The 23,465-nt window shown below is 33.1% G+C and overlaps 1 protein-coding gene across 1 annotated transcript in view; it reads right to left on the bottom strand.

Annotated features, from left to right (window-relative positions):
* The window catches only part of LOC145685965 (C-Maf-inducing protein-like), a 504,177-nt gene that overhangs the window by 10,767 nt on the left and 469,945 nt on the right, over positions 1-23,465 (bottom strand). The window contains exons 8-12 of the mRNA XM_081758762.1: positions 16,925-17,125; positions 10,393-10,485; positions 6,237-6,393; positions 3,973-4,227; positions 163-357 (exon numbers count right to left, since the gene is read on the bottom strand). Of these exons, the coding sequence (XP_081614888.1) occupies positions 163-357; positions 3,973-4,227; positions 6,237-6,393; positions 10,393-10,485; positions 16,925-17,125 (901 nt within the window). The remainder of the gene's footprint in view (positions 1-162; positions 358-3,972; positions 4,228-6,236; positions 6,394-10,392; positions 10,486-16,924; positions 17,126-23,465) is intronic.

The following is a 23,465-nucleotide window of genomic DNA, read 5'->3' as shown; positions in this document are numbered from 1 at the left end:
ATTTACTTGGAAGTATTTCGCTCTTTTATTTATTTATTTTATCTGTTTCATTTCTACAGAATTGGGTGCTTATACAAGTATCTCTGAATTAATCTAAGCCGTCGAAATAGTTATGCTATATAAGTTCATAACGTTTAGTCTGAAAAATGTATGAGTACTGACCTGTGTGGACCACAGATTGAGGTAGCGTAAAGAGGGCAACTTGATAAGCTGTTCCGCACATACACTGGTAACATGTGTAAACGCAAGGCTGAGGCACTCGAGGTTGCCAAATGACCCACAAGAAAGAAGCCGTGCCACATCTGCATCTGTTGAGCGACTTGGCAGTGTCAGTTTTCGCGGACCACCTTTCTGTTGCTAAATAAAAAATAAAATACATTTTCAAACTTAAAAGTTTACTTTATACATAACAGTTAAACATTTACCTTACAATATACAGTATGCAGTACAAAATTAATCAAATGGATCATTTTCAAGCTACTTTGTACATAGATGGGTTACCTTCGTTTTGCATTTTGTGTTCTACTTTGTAGATCAACTAATCGTTTCTTCTAATAATTGTACAATCAGCGACAAAAGTTCTTTCAGTTTGATGAAATTAGTTTCTTAAATAACTTCAGAATGGAAGGACAATTTGAGTCAGTTATCAGTAAATTAAAAAAGAATGTAATTTTTTATATACGTTCCAGCCATACCACTTTTGTACGTTCCAGCCATATCACCATTATTACCAAAATAAATTTTACCAAACGGAAAGAACTTTTGTCGCTGACTGAACATTATATACTTCTACTTACACGTACTGGCATTAAAGTAAGTCATCCCTAAATTTTATGAAGCATTGGAAACACCTTTCCTGCAAAGGTGACTCATGAGGGGAAATCTCATCGATATAAATGTAAATTTTATCGCTGCCACAAGCTTATGAAAGAAAGCTTCATACAACTTCAGGAAACTGTATGTAAGAATTAAAGCATATGTAAGTTCCCACCCCTTAACTTGTGATAAGAGAATTTTAATTTTTATCGACGTGACTTCCTTTAAGAACTGCCACTACCTACAAGAGTATAGTTATACCGAAATTTTGCTATTTCATCCTCCCCTTTTTTTCCTTCAACGGGACGGAAAACGCATAACACATTGTTTTAAATCGAACCTAATTATTTTGCATACTGAGTCAAGCTTTATAGCTCCTTTTTTTTTCTTTTCCAAGAAACAAATGTGATTGTTTTTCCCAGTGGACGATCAAGTGAACTATCCTACTAACCTAACACCCTACTCTACTAGCCCAACTTAACGTAACCTAAAGCCATAAAAGTGAAATGAAAATTATTTTTTTAATTTGACTATCTATTCTACATCTGCAAGCAAAGGTATTACAGGCAAGTGAACACACAAAGGATCCGGAACTTTCAGTATGTAAAGATAGTGGCATATTTAAGTTTTTTATTCTGGAATGTATGCTAAGCTCTTAGGATTTTATTTTGGAAGTGTCTCATTATTTTTGTATCTACATGTTAAATACTTCGTTCTTGTTCCTAACCATGATTTGCCTCTAAGTGAGAAAAAAATTATCGATAAACTCGATATAAACACGCTGTTCTATGAAGGATGAATGCTGATTCGAGACAGAAAAATTGAAACCGAAAGGGTGAAATAGAAAAATTTCGCTATAATCGTACCTTAAGTATATATTCTACTGATAATTTGTAAAATTATCATATATTTCGTTTCACTGGTTCTCCTTAAATTGTAAATTATCGAATAGCTGCTGAAATAGACTGAAGGCATTAGAGGCACTTAGCTTCCATGCCTTGTCTTAAGGGAAATAAAGAATAAGAGAGAAAGGAGGGAGGTAGAAAAGGAGGGAAGTTCTTCCGTTCCTCTATTAACTCCATAGACAAGACGTTCGAGTTTTGAAGGCTAAGGGTTTTATTATTATTATTATTATTATTATTATTATTATTATTATTATTATTATTATTATTATTATTATTATTATTATTATTATTATTATTATTATTATTATTTCGAAACACTCATGTAAATCTTTTATATATTTCTTATAAGTAACAACTTGTTGTTTCTATTGACACATATAAAACGAATTACTTAAAAGCAAATAATGGAAACATCACACACGATAACGCTTAATAAAAATGAAAAACGGACACACTTTCGCTATATGTTTCATCAGATATGGAAAACCGTAAGCCTGGGAAGGAGGATGCAAAATTGAAGAATAAGAAAAGTAGGTGAAACTTTCAGGCGGTTTCGCACCTACTTTTCTGTTGGTAAAGTATCCTTTTCTTTTCTATCTACTTACCCTTGCTAGTTGAAGTTTATAGTACATATTTTTTAGTGTTGTAAGATCATTCCATTTCTTGCTGGTAAGTAAGTAATTCGTTTCTCATGCCTACTTCGAGACTTTATTTCGTTTATAACAATCATATTCAAGTATGATGAATTACATTATGTGAGTTGCCCAGTTCCAACTCTTGTCCATTTACAGAAAATATCAGAAAATCGAGAAAAACTGAAGGATGAAGGCGTTTTGTAGAACTGAAAATATTTGAAAGATGTTTTTTTTTTTTTTTTTTAATTATTTTTTTACATGAACACACTGAGGTATTCTCAGTTCTACAAAACATGTAGATCCTACATTTTTCCAAGTTTTGTAGGATTTTCTGTAAATGGGCAACTGGACGACTCATATATCCTTAGTTCCTTAAGTTATTCAATTTAATCTTAATGTACAATTGAACTTAGTGACTGTAAGCTTGGTTTTATTCATCTACTTTTAAAAAATCTATATATTTTCTCTGTATATCTACAATATTGCGAGGATCCTTAGGCAAAATTAGTTGTTTTATTTACACACACTTTTTTTTTTTTTTTTTTTTTTGTTCTTCCGTTATTAATTCCTAGAATTCTACTATCTGTTGGACAGACTAATCTTACATATTTTCATGTCTATTTAGTGTTTCCTAGTTTATAAGAGTTATAGAGATTAATACCGTACGAAGAAAAGAACTATGTAAGCAAAGCAATCAATTTCTCCTGAGAGTGAGATGCGAGTCAACCTTCAAATATTACAAAAGAAAATACATGATCTCTGAATATAGGAACAAAAGGAAAACTTAAAAATTATGTATTCTTAATGTTTATTATTATTTTATTTTATTTATTACTGTGCAAGAGACCTTTTTAGCTTTTCAAATAGAGTTCTTCAGAATTCACTTGATACAATTTCACACTCAAATTCCTCGAAAAATATTTGCAAATCGACTTGCTATACACTTCCAAATTTAACATGTTGCAAGCCTTTTTTTTTCCTAATTGAGGAAATTACTAATCTAAAAAAAAAATGGCATAAGGATCAAAGACTACCAAAATTAGACATTCACAATGCAGACTACACAATGAAGCAATGGATATATATTAGTCGATAGATTACATCGAACTGAATAAAATAACATGCTTACGGGGTTGAATTCTGATGCGTAATTTTCGAGAAAATGAAAAATGAACTTTTGTAGCGCTAAAAAGTATGTCTTTCGTTGCCAATAATAACTGACAGTTTTTATTTTGTTATTTATTTACGTACTGTTAACTAGCAGATTGAATATACATACTGGGCATTGTTACTTGTCTTTTCCTAAAGATGATACATTCTTTTACGTACATACTATCTGTAAATCTAAGTGTTACAGAAATTCAAGTTAAATAACTCGTAATTTGAACCTCTTTCTGTACACGTAAATTGTGTATTGCTGTAGAAGTAATGACGAATATTGAAGTCATGTACACTGCTTTAAAACTGATTTCGAGCTTTACCGTAAGTTCAACAGTTCAAATTAATTAATTGATTGTAGCTTTTATATTCAAAACTATATGAGTTTAACTAACAGAGCATTACGTATATTATGTATGAAACAAAGACGAAATAACGATAAAGAAAAGCATGCATACCAAAGCACGTAGATGCATCTGTCTTTCGCACAGAGCAGCATAATGTTGTCGTCCTGAAGCTGTGCTCTGCAGCGTGGTAACAATTTGCAATTTTTGGTCATCCTTATCCAGAAGTTCCCATTCCAGCATCAGACAAAGAACTTCTTGTGCAATAGAGTGGTCTCGTAGTGCCAGCAACATACACGCCCCCAACTGCTTCGTTAGTTGCGCTAAAAAGCGCTTTCTTTTGCAGCAACAACCAATTAATCTTTTGAGCTGAAAAAAAAAAAACGAATACATATACAGAATATATTATAAAATCAGAGCATAGACAGATACAAATTCAAGTAAGAGAATGCATCAATTTCAAAAAGTGAAAAAACTTTGAATTCAGATCTTAAAATGTTAGGGTATTATACGGTTGAAAGAAACAAGAAAATTATATCGTTTCATATCTGGTTATCTGTATATTTAACATCTGATAGAGGCTCGAAACAAGGACATTTTATATATACGTATTGATATCATTTTGCGATGTCTAAACGCAACTATCTGAATAATAATATTGAGTCGTTACTTGAATAGCGACTTTCGTTTTCGGTTACTTTATACATTCTAAGATTTGTCTGACTCCTAACGATTTTTTTTTTTATTTTGTAATTACATTTTCTAAATTATCTTTTATTATTTTGAGGATAACACTAAAAGCAAATCGAGCATGTCTCGGCTTGTACTAAGTCCTTGGCTTTTAAATCTTCCTTTGTTTTCCTTTTCTTTTTCTAATAGATTTATGTACCACTAAACAAAATTTGCTTTATAAAGTTTACATTGCTCTTTCAATTAATCAACATTGTTTTTCATATTAATGATTAAGTAAATTAATTTTCATACTTGAAATGGTCAGGATTTTAATAAATGCCACTCATTACTCAGTAAGTAGATCGTGTACTGAATATTTCACATGCCCTTATGAATATATAGCACTTATAGTTTCTACGTTCGACAAAACTTTAGTATATTTTGACGTAACAAAATCAGTAATACATACTTATGTAATAAAACTGTGGCGTTTCAAGCCCATGAGAAACTCTAGAAGTCAATATAAAAAATTATGTACCTCCGTCATAGAGTAATCACATCAACCTGAGAAAAGTAATCTCAAAATGCAATATATTACAGATCTCAATTTAAAACGATTATTTAGAAATGGAATGAAAAATTCTACATTTCGACACATATTCATATAGCTTATTCAACTGACGATTTGAAACAGTGTCAAGGTAGTATCTTTTATGTAATTATTTTTTCTCAGTTGAAGAATATCTTCTGTCAACTATGCTGTGAGAAATTACTGATTATACTTGGATACTCAATAATTGTTTCTGAATCAATGTGAATATTAATATTTTTTAAAGTGTAGTCTACATTTATTGTATAGTTTTTGATTGCTGTATCTTATTCGTGTGCGTATAATAAATGGATGTAAACAAATACTTAAATAAAATAAAATAAAATAAAAATAGCATTAGTAGGAAATCCTTATTGTGATGTTACAGACATGAAGAGAAAATTCATCTTGGTACAGAGCAAGATAAAGAGAGTCAAATGAGGAATCTTTAAAAATTTCCAACCTGACAGACAAACTATGGTTTTGGAGCAAAATCGCGAAGCGTATATGACTTATTTCACAAAATAACAAAAAAATGCGGTGATAATATTTAGTACGCATAGAAACAATCTTAACAATTAATGTGAAAAACAAACACTTGAATGTCTCAGATGCGTTTCAAATGTTTTCCAATTGATATGATGAACGTCATTAGACAACTTGTAATCTTTGATAAATCGTGCGGTATCTTATACCTGAAGGTCTAATCCAAATATTTAAATCTATCTGAGTTACTTCAACACGCTTCTCTTGCTTTGGCATTTACGGATTAGGACATAAATCCAGCAGAAATTTTCTATGCATATAAAAAAAAAAAAAAAAAAACTATTATCGGCATTTTCCTATTACTTTATAGATTAAACACGAAAAGTTCATCAATATAATATTTTATAAGAAAATAAAATTCAAAATGCAATACAAGACATCAGTATTACCACTAAACTGATATTGCTTTAGTATTATCCCATACGTGCAAGGCGAGTACTCTTTTCATACATCGTCGTACAAGATTTAAAATATGAAATATGGCACAATGATAAGTGGTAAGTAGTTTTCGTTAAAGCAAAAACACTTCTGGTTTTGGATATTGCACAAACCATAAGATAACTTCACTTACCATAGCACACCAAAGTTGCCCTTCGTCTGTGCAGACAATGCTGGACGGACAATAGATGTGAAACCAGCCTTCTTTGCCCTCGCGAATACCTAAAACCATCTGATGGACGTCACACCTCTTATCAGTTCCTATACGCTCTATGACAGGCATGAACGTCCTAAAAAGAAAGAACCAATTAATGGAAAAATTAATATTGAAAAATGACTCTTAATCTCTTAACAAAAGCACTCCCTTAGGTATATCAATTAATGTTTTTCTTTAATTATGTTTTGTACATATATCCATCATTAAGTAAAAAATACATTTCTTGTCATAAATGTAATAATATAAACACCTCTCTCCCGCTACTATAAGCTAGATAATTCACAATTTATCTTTCATAAGTTTTATATTTCAGCAATCATTGTTACACATAGTAATAAGTCGTTCGTACAATTCGTTTTAAGAAAATAAACAAGAAAAATGAAAATCAAAACAGTAGATCACCTTAGTGGAAGAAGGAGGAATTCTGTTATTTAGGAAGTAAAATAGCAAGCGACAATAGATTCATCCAGAATAACTTAAACAAAGAAGATATTTGAAGAAAAACAAAAGCTTCTAGCCGGAAAATCGACACAACTGAAGAAAAGGGATGTAGCTGATAAAAGTATATGAATGAAGTGTGGTGTTATATGGATGTAAAGCATGGATTCTAGGAGAAAACGAAAAGCGAAAACTGGAAGCAGTCGAAATTTGATGCTATAGAAATATGTTGAAAATTAAATGAGTGAATTGGGGGGGGGGAGGAAGCAGTAAGTCTATACTGGAGACTATTCCGGAAAGAAGATATAGAATGATTGGGCACATTTTGAGACAGAAAATCACGCTATTAGCTATGGATGAAATGGCAGAACAAAAAATACCCAGAGGAAGGTCGTGAATAAATATACGAGCCAAGCAATATGAATAACACATTGGTCAACCATAATATTGTTACCACCAGCTACTTTTTGAACAAAGTCGTTGGACTGGCCTAAGAGGTATGGGGAACAGCAGAGCCGCTTGCCGGACTGTGACAGATCTCACTCGATCAGTCAGTGTGATCCTTGTGTGATAGAACGGGAAAGGCTTGCAGTATATCAGTGTTTGAAAGGGGCCAGACTGCAATGACCAGACGTCTGAGAACGAGCACCTCAGAAACAGCGAGACTTGTCGAGCGTTCACAAGCTGACATGGTTAGTATTTCCAAAAGTGGAACAAGGACAGTGGAACTGGCAGCAAACTACAAGGAGTGAGGTGGCCACCTTCATTAAAGATGTTGGATATCGTAGACTGTCGAGGAGGGGCCGCGGTGGCTCAGTGATGGAGCGTTCACATCTGGTACATGGAGTCTTTAGTTCGATCCCAGCTCGCGCCAAGTGGACTTAGTGGTGGACACATACCCTGGGCGTGGGTTTTCTCGGGGTTTTCCCGTTTCCTCCCACTTTATTCATTCCACCATTTCATTCATTTCATAGGCTGTCGAGGATAGCACAACAGGATAGGACGCAAATTGTGGATCAATTGACAGTAGATTTTAACAGTGGACAAAGCACGAGTATGATTGACCATATAGATCACCATGTTAGATATGGGCCTTCGTAGCCGACATATCCCACATGTGTAATAATGTTAACCTTACAGGACACGACTACGCCTACAACTGGAATGGGTACGTGACCATTTGAGCAATGACATAATGTTACATGATCAGATGACTGACGATATTGTCTTCATAACATCCGTGGCCGGTCAGAATCTGTTGGTTCCCAGGAAAATAGCTGTTCGATACATGCACAGTAGGTTGACAGGGTGATGGTGACAGGGTATATGAAGAATACAACAAAAGGTCAGAAAATTTCATTTAGACACATGAAACAAGAAGCAGGATACTGAGAATATAACAAAGGGTAAGAAAATTTAAGACTTAGGCACATTCAGTAAACTCTGGGTTCAGCGTAGGGTGGAGAGGGAAGGAAAGTGGAAAATTGTTTCAGTTTGATTCTTATTTTATTTTGGCCCGCGGTACGTTACAAATTGGCCATAACTATTATAGGAATTTAGTATCCCATCTTTAGTTTAGGTATAATGGGGTAATCTAACTAAACTAATGGGGTAACGAAAAAGTGGGGAAATTAAATAAACTTAAAAGAAAAATAACCTACTTCAAAACGGCACTGAAAAGCAGGAAATAAAATCTTTTAAAAGAAATTAACCGGCTTGAAAAAAGTGCTAAAAAACAAAAAAATAATAGAAAAAAAGCATTACAAAGCGGAAAAGTAGTATAAAATAGAACTTAAATGCAGAAAATAATTCATTACTATTGCCTACAAAAAAGAATTAAGTCTATCCCAAGCCAAACAAATTAATCCTTCATGAAAATTATCATAGAAAATTGTCTTATATTAGGAATTTTATAGATAATAGGTAATAATAATGAATTATCTTCTTCTTTTAAGCACTCTTTTAATAAATTTTCCTGTTTTATCGCTTTTATTATTTTCTGACTTTAACACTTATTTTTTTTAAAACTTGGTTAATATTGTTTCTTTTTTAATATATATATATATATATATATATATATATATATATATATTTCTAGTTATAGCACGTTCTTACGTTTTAGAAATAAGTATTAAAGTTTATCGTTGATATCACTTTTTACCTCTTACCGTATAAATACCGTATACCGTGTAACGAACTTGGGCTAGAACTACACGAAAACACATTTTAGATTAATCGAAAAAAAAAATCATATATTTACAAGTGGAGTTATTGCAGGGACGTTCTTGCAATTAGTCGTACTTCAGCTATGTGATGGTATTTTATAATTAATTGTAAAATATTAAGAGCAATAATTCTCAACCTGTATGCATGTAACCATAAAGAAAAACTCGCACTATCACGAAGTATGTTTCACGTTAATTAATTACCCTTATTCTACAATAGAGGTAATTTTGGGACATGGGATATTAGGATATAATAATGTTCTTGAAGCAGTCACTTGTGTTTAAGAATCTTAGTATCATATCATAAGTTTAACTTCTCTAGTTCATATAAATTATCTCTAAATATAAAACATAACCTTATCAATTTCATATATGATCTACCTGAGAAAGTAATCTGTTAAGTCACAATAATTAAGCCATATCTAAAAAAAAAAATGCATATTATAAATAGCCACCATTAATATAAGCAATCTCACTGCCCACAAATATGGAAAATACATTTATTATTTTATATACGAGGCCATTCAGAAAGTAATGCCTCCAAACCCACTAATTGGCCAATATTAATGCAAACATTCTGAACTGTTTAACATTAATGCGCTGATGTTTAAGCTATAGAATATCACTTGTTTCACCTTCCAATCTCTTCTAGTTCCAGAGTAATGGAGCAATTCATGGTGTCCAGTGGTGACGTCCGGTTGAAACAGCAGATTGCCATTGAATTTCTGACTGCGGAAGGTTATACGCCCAGGAATATTCATTGCCGTATGATTGCAGTTTACTTGGATGCCTGTGTTGACGTCAGCACTGTGCGGAGGTAGGCAAGGACTGAGAAGATAAACAGACAACTTTGCACCACCACCACCTCCTCACATAGACCACAAAACTCAGAAAGCAATGCAGCGCTGAGGTTCACGGACAGTCTGCCTCATCCTGCCTATAGTCCAGATATTGCGCCCTACTACTTTTGGCTCTTCCTCAAATTTAAGGATCACTTAAGAACAAACTCCACAGTTGTGACGCGGAGGTGGAAGCAGCAATTCGACAATGGTGTCGCCAACAGCCACCACAATTGTTCGCCGACAGCATGAAAAACCTTGTTTTGCGTTGGCGCAAGTATGTTATGGACTATGTTGAAAAATGATGCCATCACTTGTAGCTGACATTCCAAGTTTTCAACAGATACCTGTATCAGTGCTATGTGTCAAACACAAATAAAGATATCACATTGGAAGCATTACTTTCTGAATTACCCTCGTATTAAAATCTTAATATATCTGGAAATACGGTTTAAAGACTTGTCCTCCACTTAATTTATATATTATATGGTTCATTTAATATTTTTACAGAACAAAATAAAGATTCAGTAATATTGTAACTTATTATTTTAAGAGAACATATAAACTTGCCTAATAAAATAGTCGTGTGCGAGAGCATCATCAGGGAAGGGTATTGGTTGCAAAAGTTGAGACAATCCTGGTCTCCAGTCTTCATACTCCGATCTGAAAGAAATAATAAAAATAAATAAATATACTTCACATATGGTTAAAAAAAGATTCATATAATAGTCCAGGAAAATATGTGTATCCTAAGAGAAAATCAATAATAGGAAATGTGAGGGAGGGCTATGTAGAATATGGGATGAAAATGAATGTTAGAAAGACAAAAGCTTTGGTGATTGGAAAGAAGGGATCGGTGTGAAATACAGAAGTTGGAGGGAGCAAACTAGAGCAGGTGACTAGTTTTCGATACCTGGATAGTACTATTAGTGATGATATGAAGTGTGAACGTTAAATAAAAGCAAGGATTGGTATGGCGAAAGAAGCTTTTAGGAGGAAGAAAATACGATTTTGTGGGACCTTGAAAACAAGAGTTGAGAAAAAGGCTTATAAAATGCTTCGTATGGAGTATTGTGCTGTATGAGTCAGAAACATGGACACTGCGCAAAAATGATGAAAAACGACTGGAAACTTTCGAAATGTGAGTGTGGAGAAAAATGGAAAGAATTAGCTAGGTCGAGCGGAAAATGAGTATGAGTATGTATGAGTACGGGAGTTAATGGTGACGTCAGCATCGAGGCTATATGCCCCTGAGCGGAAAATGAATGAGAGAGTCTTAGAAATGGTGGGCAGTTAAAGAACAGTTCTATATATTATTGAAAAGAGGAAGAAAAACTGGTTAGGATATTGGCTAAGAAGGAACTGTATCATGAGGGACGTGCTAGAGCAGTGGTTCTCAAACTTTCCTATAACGTGGACCTCCTGTTCATTTGGAAAGTGATATGCCGACCCCCTTGCAATGCTATCTGATATCTCACATGGTATTAAAAAATATACTAATTAGAATTACCACTGACAATAAAAAGATGAAAAATAATGCAATAATTTATTCTAAAGATACATGATTGTTTCCTAGTGAACGAAAAAAACAATTGAAAATACAGTAACTTCCAATACTGAAAATATTCGTATATATTTTTAGAGAACATCCACTTGATAAACAATGATCTCAAATGTAGGGTCACTAATGTGACGAATGAAATTCTTAGTATTTTTCTATAATTGCATTGAAATTTGGAATAAGTTTTGTCCCACCAATCTTAGGTCCGATTCCACATTAAGACATACCGGTATCGCTTTAAGGTTTTAATATTACAAAGAGCAGAAAAGATCTGCTCACGTAAGTAAGTGGTAGGAAAACGCATCAAATGTTGTAATGTCTTCCTAGACAACTCTTCATATTCACAACGCACACGCATCTAAAAGCTACGAAGTTCTTTTTCTTTGAAAACGCATTTCCTTGAAATATCGCAGGATAGTTTCAATAGCTATTCTTATTATGTGCTAGTTTCATACCTTATACTGTATGTCATGGATTTCTACATTAGTTAAAGAATTTTCAATCCAACCATTAGGTTGTGGGATAGGGAAATATTTTCGAAAACTTGCAGCTAATACTCTCAAGTGTCCTAAAAGTGTTCTGTGCACTTCAGAAGAAGGTTTTTCATCTGAAGAATCAATGAGATCCTTGAGCACTTGAAATGATGAATAGTTATTATTTTGTACTCGTACTGCCCACAGCTGGAGTTTCTTAATCTTAAAAATACTTCTTGCATAACAGCTATGAATTCCATTTTATTACAACATATTTCAATTTTTAAGCGTTGTGGACCCCCTGGCTAGGTCCCACGACCTCCGGGGGTCCGCGGACCCCACTTTGAGAATCACTGTGCTAGATTGTATGGCGGCAGGAAAGAGAGGGAGAGGCGAAGGATATTACAATTAATGGACGATATCAAAATAGACAAATCGAAAATGAAACTGAAGATGTTAGCTGAAGACCATGGAGCATGGAAGCTTCTCAGTTGCAGCAGTAACCTGCTAATAATGGCAGAATACCTATGATGATGATGGTGATATACCCAAAGGTAAACTGAAGTAAAATGACAACTTCCAACTGTAGAGGCTGTTTTAAGTCAAGAATGCAAATAGAAAAAAGAAGAAACTAAAATATAGAACACAAGAATGATTGGTACCCTCACTCATTTTGTCCTCATGAGGGCGGCCCTTATCCTCATTTGAGTACGGGTATACAATGGTGAGGGCGTGCGGGTATGGATGTGAGGAAGTTGATTGAGGGTGTGTCTGAGCGAAGGTGCGAGTGAGTGTAGCTGTGAGAGAATTGAGTGCGGATGAGTGTTAATGAGGATTAGGAACATTGTCTGTATCTGGTATACCTAGGTATAATCAATTAACTTCTCTTTAAAAAAATGAAATGAAATCTTTGAGTTTGACGTTCCACGGTTCGGCGATGGTGAGAAATGAATGAAATGGTGGAATGAAGAAAGTGGGAGGAAAAGGGAGAACTCCGAGAAAACCCACGCACACAGTGTTTGTCCATCACAAAGTTCACTTGGCGGGGGCTGGGATCGAACCCGAGACCCCAAGTACCACTTCTCCTAAACGTTTTAGTAAATAATTAAAGTAGATAGGCGCATAACTCTTGCTAAAAACATGCTTTTGCAATACATTCGCGAAAGTTATTTTATCGACGTTATTAATTAATCTGCGTTCATATTCACGTCCCACGTGCATGTGCAGTAAATTGTTAAAGATAGGATGGAAAAGATACGCAGGAAATGAAACAATTGGAAAACTTCCTGTTCCATTAAATATCTTAATTCGTTATTTCCAGCTAAATATTCCTATAAATATCTACACAATTATAAAGCAGCACGAACTAATTAGTGGACAATAAGAAAAAAAACAAAAAACACCTAGATCATTATAGACACCTACACATCATAAAGTATCCAGCTTCACACAAGCACAATAATTTGGCTCTCTTCATGGAGAATAAAAAAATACAGAATATATAGATAAGAAAAAGATAAATAAAGAGAATTATTTTTTTATTAAATAAACTGGCAAATTAAGAAATCTTGAAAAATGTAATTTTCAGATTGAAGTGTATTAAATGTCAATTTTAATACTATATATTAACTTTAAAACAAACTTTAACTCACAGTTTTTATTTACACGGGAGTTCCTCACACGAAATCATTACACATAAGTAGAAATTATGCATTTACACATCATACAAGTGAAATGCATCCACAGGTTAACTATACATTGCAGAAGTGAAAGTTTTATCTTCTCTTGATAACTTCTCCATCTTCCGTTTTCTTTCCAGTATTACCCAAATGCGAGTGTACTTAGGTACTTAAGCCCATTTTTACTTTTATTTTAGAATTATATATTCTCTCCTATTTTAAATCAGTATTCATATATATGTATGGTTGAAATGTTTTCCTTATGCACAGTTTCAGAAACTCAAAGGACCAGTTCCCTTTCCTCATAATTAGAAAACAGCAACCAAATGATGTCGATAACCAACCCTCCCACCAGAACAACATAACCATCACTGTGGTCTTCGATGACGCCTTTCGTCTGAAACTTCCTGACGCAACAGAAATAAATAAAAAAATCATACAAGTTTCAAAGCTCATTTCAACCTAACACAGATGGGAGCATGGTTTCTTTCATCATGTTAAGTTTTCAAGGTTGTAAACATAAGCATAATTAGCAGGAGAGAGGAAAACAGGGGGCAGCCCCCCCCCCTTTTTTTTTTTTTACTCGACGAAAATGTTATGAGTTTACATCAATTTACGCAAAACCATTTTAGAGACGTTTGCATTCAACGTATTTAATACTGATCACTTCGTTCATCCACCGATACGTCTTTTTTTTTTTCATGTAGTCTTGGTGCCTGAATGTAAAGTCGCTGGACCACTGTGATAGTGAGTAGCACAGCGGTCTCTCAAACTGCGCTACATACGTTTCTAATTTCAATAATTTAATTATTATACATTATTTTCGTAATGTTTCAATAATTAATATTCTTGACGAAATGTTTGTTTATATATGTAGTAAGATATTATTATTATTATTATTATTATTATTATTATTATTATTATTATTATTATTATTATTATTATTATTATTATTAATAATAATATTATTATTATTATTATTATTATTATTAGTAGTAGTAGTAGTAGTAGTAGTAGTAGAAGAAGAAGAAGAAGAAGAAGAAGAATATTCATAGCATAGCAATTTTTGAATAGTTAAAGTTCTCAAAGCAAATTATTGGGCTATATGTTTTTTTTAGAAAAAGCACAAAGATATATTTAGTTAAACATAATAGAGTTATATACTGTATTTCTCCGACTCGGCCATGTTTAAAAACCAGTCTTTTTTTTTTAAGTTAAAAGATGTCTTGTGTATAAACGATTTATATATTTGTGTTTGTTTGTTAGCAAAGGCTTGTGTAATGAAGCTGCAACATCAGTAAACGATAGTGATTTATTTCAAATTTAAAAAGAAAAGATTATTTTACAAATTACTTGATATATATACAAAAAATTAATAAATATTAACTCATGTCTGATTTTTAACATGTTACACTATTACATCATAATATGGTACTGCCTGTAAATTTATTTGTTCCTATAAGATGTAAGATGTTACATATACGAAAATTTTTGTTTTCACTCAGAATTGCACGAGTACATTGTGTGTAAAACCGTAATAGAAAATAATGAATAGACATTAGGTAGTTATTTAGTAGCAACCGAATCTAGAAAATATGTAATTTTAAACAAATACCCGATGTAATAAATTTTCACTTATCTACAATACATGACAGTATGGAGTAAAAGCACATAATATAACTTGAGATTTTGAAAATAAAGAAGGAGGGGAAGAATGGGAGTAAAATAATCAATAAACTGAATCAATCTAGAATGAACCCCGTGGGGAAGACTACAGAAGCAAAAATGAAAGAGAGAGAAAACTTAGAAGAAATAACAATGAGGGCTAGAGCTCAGAAGGAAATACAAAAAAAAACAAAAAAAAAAAACATAAATACTATTATGATAAAGTCCTCTAAAAATTCTTACAATTTTCAGAAGTACCGGTAAGGTGCCATGTTCCCCAAGCAAAATATCCCACGTACGCCAATGATTGTAAGGCCGTAACATCATTTCAAATTTTACTAGGGGAGTAAGATTATCTACCGACATAAGCGTTTTACGTTTTCGATAGCATATTAGTACACAATTTAGTCAAAATCGTGTGTTTCTTAAACTCAAGTGGAAAGGCAATTGCCCTCTCCAAATAACACCTCTGTTGTAAAGTTAAAAATATTCTTTTCTTTAGTGTTAGAGTCAATTAATTTCTCCAGACTAAAGTAATAATAATAATAATAATAATAATAATAATAATAATAATAATAATAATAATAATAATAATAATAATAATAATAATAATAATAATAATAATAATAATAATAAATTAATGAATGAATGAAAGAAACCTACAAACATACAAAAACGTCAGAAACGCTCCCAAAACATGACAAAAGAATTATCAACCTCATCGATTGCCGTGCGGCCGATTGCAAATAAGCAAGACCATCACTGAGTTTGGTAATATTCTGTGCCACTCACGGTACGGCAGCACTGAGACAAACATCTTATAATATTTTCGTAGTATTAAATATTCAATCTAGACTAAAACTGCAACAACAAATCATTATTTCGAAGAAGAAACAACAAAAACAACTGCACTACAGTTACGAACTAGTTTTTGCAAAAGGTACTACTAAGAAAGAGTTTCTGGAATTCAAAGTGGGAGGGGGAGGGGGGACAAAGGCAGAAATCATTATAATAAGATATACACATTTCGTAATCCCTTAAGGTTACAGACATGAAATTTGGTATTTAGACTTTTCATTTAAAATAATTAAATAGTGTTTTAGCGTTTCCTTTTCTTTCTTTCTTTTTCAAATGCATTGAGAAAAATGCGTTCTCCAGACAGCGGTATATTGTACAAATATACGGAATCCTCTTGCTTACTACAGAAATCAGTACGGAGCATACGTTTTCCGTATGCTACATACGCACTGCCCTTAGACGTTGCAGCATGCTGTTGCAGGATGTCTGATATCTAACAGATGTATGTTACCTTCGTCAGCTATATGTTATATACGTCCATTTGTATGTGAGATCCTGACCGCCTCTATTGTTTCGTATGGAAAGTACGTACAGATGGAACACTTATACAGAAAGTATTATAAAACATGCGTTTTCAGTTATACGTTTGCTGTACGTTAAGTCGAAAAACTACATAATTTACAAGTGTAACATAAGATTTTACGTACGCCACATACAATATTTTTCTCACAAGTCAGTGTATTTGCCCTTGAAAGAAGTAAGAGGGTTAGGGTGGTCTACCAAGATGCTCACACAAGTGTTCGGCTTTCGCGCAAGACTTTGAGTTCAGATGAATCCCATTTGAAAAACGCAGAAGGAGGAACGAAAACCATTGCTCGTAGAAAACCATGGGAGCATTTGCTAGTATTACCATAAAATATACTTACATGGCGAGGAACACAGTGAGGTAGCAATCCAAATGTTCACTATCAAAATCTTCACATTCCGCTAAAGGTGCTTCGTTAATCCGTCCAATAAGAATGTTACTTCTTCTCACTTCGAAAATGGCGAACACAGCGGCAAGGCACACCGACACCAGATTGGGTAAAATGCGTGGGTGGGGACATCCGCTACCAGGACCGTGGACACTGTGAAAATAAAAAATTATAAGCATTCATTTATTACTAGAGGTTAAAGTCAATAATATATAAACACTATCCAGGGGCGTCATTTAGGAAGGGCAGGGAGGGGCATTTGCCCCCCCTGAGTTTGAGATTTATATAGATTTTATCAATAGAGTAGTAGTAAATGAGTGAAAAACGCAAAATTTTACTTATATCGAGGGGTTTTGCCCCCCCCCTCCAAGCAAAATCTGAAATGACGCTCCTGACACTATCCGATTGAAGAGTTGTAGAAAGACTGCATATCCTCTAAAATTTTTGTAACCAGATACGGGTTTTAAGTGCTTGTAATGTCATGATTCCTAACATAGGGTGCACGCCTCACTGCGAGCAATTTGATTTTTAGGTGGGCAATTCTAGAATTTACGTAGGTAAGTTAAACAATTTATAAAATGCAAAATCAGTAAGTCACTATTAAAAATTATAGACTAAAGAACTACTTTTTCTTTTTATAGATACATTTAAATATTAATATTTATTTAAACATAAAAAGGATGGTGAAGAATCCTTTAATTTATGATTTTACAACTGGGTTAGGTTTCCCTACTTAGAAAATCTTGTTTGCAACTAAAATACCCATCTAGTAGACTAATATGAAATATAACAATGATTATAAAATTTTGCAATATAACAAAAGAATATATTATATAATATAAATAATGTTGAACTGGACAAGACCAATAATTCGATTGTAAAATTATAAATCAAAGGTGTCGTCATAAGATCTCTATAAATACCTCATGACGAATGCATAGCAATATTTCAGTTGTTTGAAAATATATCTTCTTATAAACTGTCTTATACGCAATAAATACAATTTTGATTATAATTATTTCTGTTTGTTTTTATTTATTTCTATTTATTTTTGTTTTGTATTTTACCTCATACGAGGAAGTATCGTAAAGTTTTAATTATCACCAGGAAGTTATTAAGATACGATGATGAAATTTTGTCAGGGTTATGTTTGGTCCTTATGTGCATGATGTTAAGGAAATTAGCTCCTAATATATATATATTTACAGGCTGTGCAAAAAAATGCCAAAGTACAAGATGGATAAGATTGAGGTTCGCAGTGTGATAAAATTCCTGCATTTGAAGGGTAATAATATCAGACAAATTCATCACGAAATGAAGACTGTTAATGGCGATGATTGTCCATCTTATAACACCATTGTAAAATGGAAAGGGAAATTCCAAACTGGTCATGTGTCCCTCATAAATGACCCAAGACGTGGAACACCATCTCTGACGGACGATGCAGCCACTGTGAAGAAAGTGGAGTGTTTAATCCTCGAAGGCAGACGTGTAACCATCCAAACGATTATGAATGAGACTGGTCTTAGTTATGGTAGTGTGAGGAAAATTATCCATGACGAACTTCACATGTCTAAGATATCTGCGCACTGGATTCCTCTTTTGCTGACACCTTTTCAGAAAGCACCAGCTCATTCACCTGAAGTTGCTGTCGACAAAGCAAGGGCGTGTGGCTTCCAGGTATTGCAGCATCCATCTTATTTTCCCGACCTCGCGCCCACTGATTTTTTTCTTATTTCCCCAAATGAAGAATCCGTTGTGCGGTTGTCATTTTGACAACACAGATGACTTCATTCAAGAGGTAGAAGAATGGTTTAAAACACAATGTGCAGACTTCTACACTGACAGTATTCGTAGGGTGAAGGAACGCTGGAAGAAATATGTAAATCTGAGTGGTGACTACATAGAGGGGAGTTAACAACTACAAATCACAACAATCCCTATAATCCTGACTTTTTACTTTAATAATTAAAACTTTACTATACCCCTTCGTATCTTAGTTTCTGATGTACTAGGTTATCTCATATTTATTTTTTCAGCCGCAACCCATTAAATAACATGAGTAGTACAAGCAAAAAAAAAAAAAAAAAAAAAGTTTGTAGTGGGGACATAATATGTTACAATGGGGAACATCACGATTTTAGATAGATCTAGATGAGGCATGACCAAAATAAAGTTTGGAATCATTGTTGTAATACCTAAAATTTTGAATTGAAGTGGTATAGAATTGGCCTTTTGTTTCTTCAGTGATAAACCTTATTGTTTCTTAAGATTCTTCATACCGGCGAAATTAAAATACCGCAAATTTTACAGTAATTATGTGATATCTTCAAATAGATAAAAGATAATCGAAATTTGGAAAAAGAGCGCCCTAAACAGTATTATTTTGCGTGAGGTACCGTTATCACAAGTCACCTAGTGACTTTCTGTTTTTAGCTGTTTAGAAACGCGAAAATAAAATGCCGATTTTCAAAATGGCTCGAAATCGAAAGCAATAAGTGAGTCGCAATAACGGTTTCTTATGTAAAATAATATTGTCTAGGGCGCTCTTGTTCCACATTTCGATTATCTTTTATCTATTTGAAGATATCACATAATTACTGTAAAATTAGCGGTATTTTAATTTCGCCGGGATGAAGACTCTTAAGTTCAAAAGTTATTATTATTATTATTATTATTTACTTATTTATTCAAGAAGTATTCCTTAGAATCTTGTGTAAATTAAAATTTGGGAATATATTATTGAAATTAACATACAAATAATAAAGCTATAATAATAATCCAAGTTCAGAAATCCTTATTGTACGGTTTTGCATCCACATTTATTACATATATATATATATATATATATATATATATATATATATATATATATATATATATATATATATATATATATATATATATATATATATATATCATTATGTATCCGAACATCCTTTGAAAGGGCACGATGGCCCACTGGTAGAGCGCTTACCTCTGATGTGTGCGGTCCCTGGTTCGACCCACGGCGAAATAAGTTTGTAGTGGACGACATCGTGTCCGTGGGTTTTCTCGGGGCACTACCCCGTTTTCTTCCACATTCTCGTTCCACTAACTCTTCCATCATCATTCACTTGTCTTACTCCTACATTTCCTTTAGCCTAAAGGGCATAATCGTGAGACGTTAAACTGAATGATTTCATTGCATTTTCATCTTCCGAACGTTCCTTTGATTATGATGATGCAGGGCAATAACGGAACCATTACGAGCGGATAGATAATGATGCATTTTATTCGACACACTTACTTGGGCGCCAAGTGTTATGCGATATGAAAGAAATAAAAAACCTCGATAAACGCCCGTTAGTTATATGACCCAATACACACTTTTGTATTGCGGGTTTCTTCTCACAATGATTTTCTTTTTTTTTATGTTTTCAATTTATTCATTCCTTTTCCGTCTCTCGCTCTCTTCGCAAAACCCAATTAAATTGAATGTGGGGAGAAGGGGAGGGAACCCAGACATTGTCGTTCCCTCGTACATTATCGTACATTGTCGTACAATATATATATTGGCTTCCAACTGTTTAATCTCTCTGAGTTATTTAACATCGAAAATGCTTTTAACCTTCATTGGTGTTTCGACCTCGCTGAATACACAAAAATGGAGTTTCATTGTAAGATCAATGGACCTTTTTTTCTCTTTCCACATTTTTTTCAATTTATTTATTTTAATCTTTATTGAGGAGGTGGAAGGGAGTTGGGCGGAGCATAGATTGAATGTAAAACAGTAAACAAGCCTAAGAGAGAAGATGGAGAGCTCAAGTTGAATAAATTCTAGCTTACTAAAACAATTTCAAGTCAATATTTATTCGTCCCTTGGAGAGAGAGCAAAGTGAAGCAGAAAGGGAAGGGACAATAGACGTCAGAAGAAGATGACATCACAACCCCCTCCTATCTATCTGCCTTCACTCCGTTCTTTCCTTAGAGGCCGTTGGCCCTTATTGTTGAAATAACTTGTGTTTGTCGTAGTATAAGAGATGCCAAAGGGTTTAAGCTAACAATGCGACAATCGCTTCAACGGATAAACAACCTTATTGGAGCCAAAGATTCCATCGAATAATGTTTGAATATACATTGTGCATTGAAGGAAATATTGGAGAAAAATACGAGAGATGATTTTTTCACATGTAGTACGTTCACAGAAGGTTCTTATACAATAGGTAGAAAAAAAATCTTTGGAAACATAGGGGAGAGGCTACTAATGGGCATCTTCTAAGGAAAATGCACACCATACTAAAGGGAAAAAATTATATATATATATATATATATATATATATATATATATATATATATATATATATATATATATATATATATATATAGAGAGAGAGAGAGAGAGAGAGAGAGAGAGAGAGAAAAATATATAGATATAGATATAACGCTAGCTATTGCATAATGTACTGCGAAGCTTATTTTGTCTTATATATGCATAACATACAATTTAGATTTATCAAAAGGTAGCTCTACTGAACAAAAGAATCATGACAATTACTTTGATCCCCATTTCCTGTATTTTGAGATAAATGCAGAGGAACACCCATGCGGGACGTCTGCCGGGTCTTTATCCCCCTCAAAAAAAAATACTTTGACACTAGATACATATTTGTACATTGAAACATATTTAACTATATTTGTTAAGGGAATCTGATACCTCTTCGCTTAGGTTTCTAACTCTCCATTTGATAACATGTAAAATTTAATATGGTAATTTCTAACAAAGTATTGCAGGTAATGACTTGAAATTTTTAATACAAATACACAAGACCCATATAAATCCAACCACGGTCTCCAATTTACGTTACATGCGTTAGATTAATTGTAATATATTCTTCAGTAAGTTTGGCAACTATGCTGTATATAGTATATGGATACATCTTTTTGAAGGAATTAAGAGCCCTCGGAACCTCTAGCCCTACTAGTCTTTGCGACACGTGGTAGTGATTTATGAGCGCTTCAGACTAAAAACCAATGTCGCCTCTAATCCTTTCTTTCTAATTTTCTTTCTTTTTTTCCTTTTTTTCAAAAACTTGTTTTGGGCAGCTTTGCCCTTTTGTCGGCTGTCTATAGAAATAGCAGTCATACTCCCTGGAATTGTTGATTCTCGGTTGGAACAGTCACTTCCTCTTTGTCGTGAACCTCAGTGTTAGATTCGACAAACAAAAATAAACTCGAAGACAGTAAATGTAAAAAGACAACAGCAGCAGTAGTTTGTATTAAAAATTTGGAACGAACAAAAATATTGTATCTAAATAACGTATTTGTGTTAAATGTACTTTATCATAATAAGAAGTTCTATATTGTTCTCGTATAAGATGCTATAAATGCTCTACTTTGTAGTAAAACTAAAAGTAATGTCTTTGAAAGATGGTATTAGACTTGGCAAAAATTGGTTTTGTGGGGTCAATGTAATAATTTCATACATACAATATTTTTATTCAATTTTCAGACATTAGTGTATTGGTAATATACAAAGTGTACAGTACATGTAATCAGTGTACAATATTAAGATATTTTATTGATAATTGCTTTTTGGATGAGTTAACTTCAAGCATATAATCATTCTATTCTTTTCTATAATGTAATTAATATAAATGTGTACACAGAGTATAAATGTTGTTTGACAATAGTAAGGTATTTTGTTGGGAAAAAATGCTTTTTGTAGGATCGTTTTAATTTCAGATATATAGTTTCGTTTTCATAAAGTAATTAATATAAATGTATCAACAGTATAAATGTCGTTAGTGATAGAAATGTAGTGAAATATTTCGTTGATAATTGTTGTAGAATCATTTGAATTTTAACCTTATAGTCATTCAATGGGGTTTCATAGTCTAATGGTTAGAGCGTTCAACTCCTGATCGCCTGGTTCTAGGTTCGATTCCCTGCTAGAATACTCAAATTATTGGCGTCTGCCCATCGTCGTGAGGCAAGCTGGGTAGCCATGTGATTAAAAGACATGACAGTCTATATAATTAATATAAATATATACACAGTACAAATGTTGTTTGACAGTAGTGAGGTATTTCGTTGATAATCTATTTTTGTAAGATGTATACTATTTTTACAATGGTAGAATGTGTGTATACTATTTATAAGATGTAGACCTATACATTTCTTTGTATAGACTTTTATAATGTATAATGAATTTTTATAATCAAGAGCGAAAGTTTAAAACCTTAGAATGGACGAATCTTGCCACAAAAGCGACATGTACCCGTAAAAAGATTAATAATAATAATAATAATAATAATAATAATAATAATAATAATAATAATAATAATAATAATAATAATAATAATAATAATAATAATAATAATAATAATAATAATAAGGGAAGGAATGAAGACGCACTAAAGGAAGCTAGTAAAGGACGACAGATCATGAAGATAATAGGAAAGAGAAGAAAGAGCATGCTTACCTATCTTATTCGACACTCAGATCGGACACC

The sequence above is a fragment of the Thermobia domestica genome, chromosome 1 (assembly GCF_964235325.1).
Source record: "Thermobia domestica chromosome 1, izTheDome1.hap1.1, whole genome shotgun sequence".
Taxonomy (NCBI): Eukaryota; Metazoa; Arthropoda; class Insecta; order Zygentoma; family Lepismatidae; genus Thermobia; species Thermobia domestica.
Note: the sequence above shows the minus strand (reverse complement) of the source record. Positions and strands in the feature narration are given on the sequence as shown.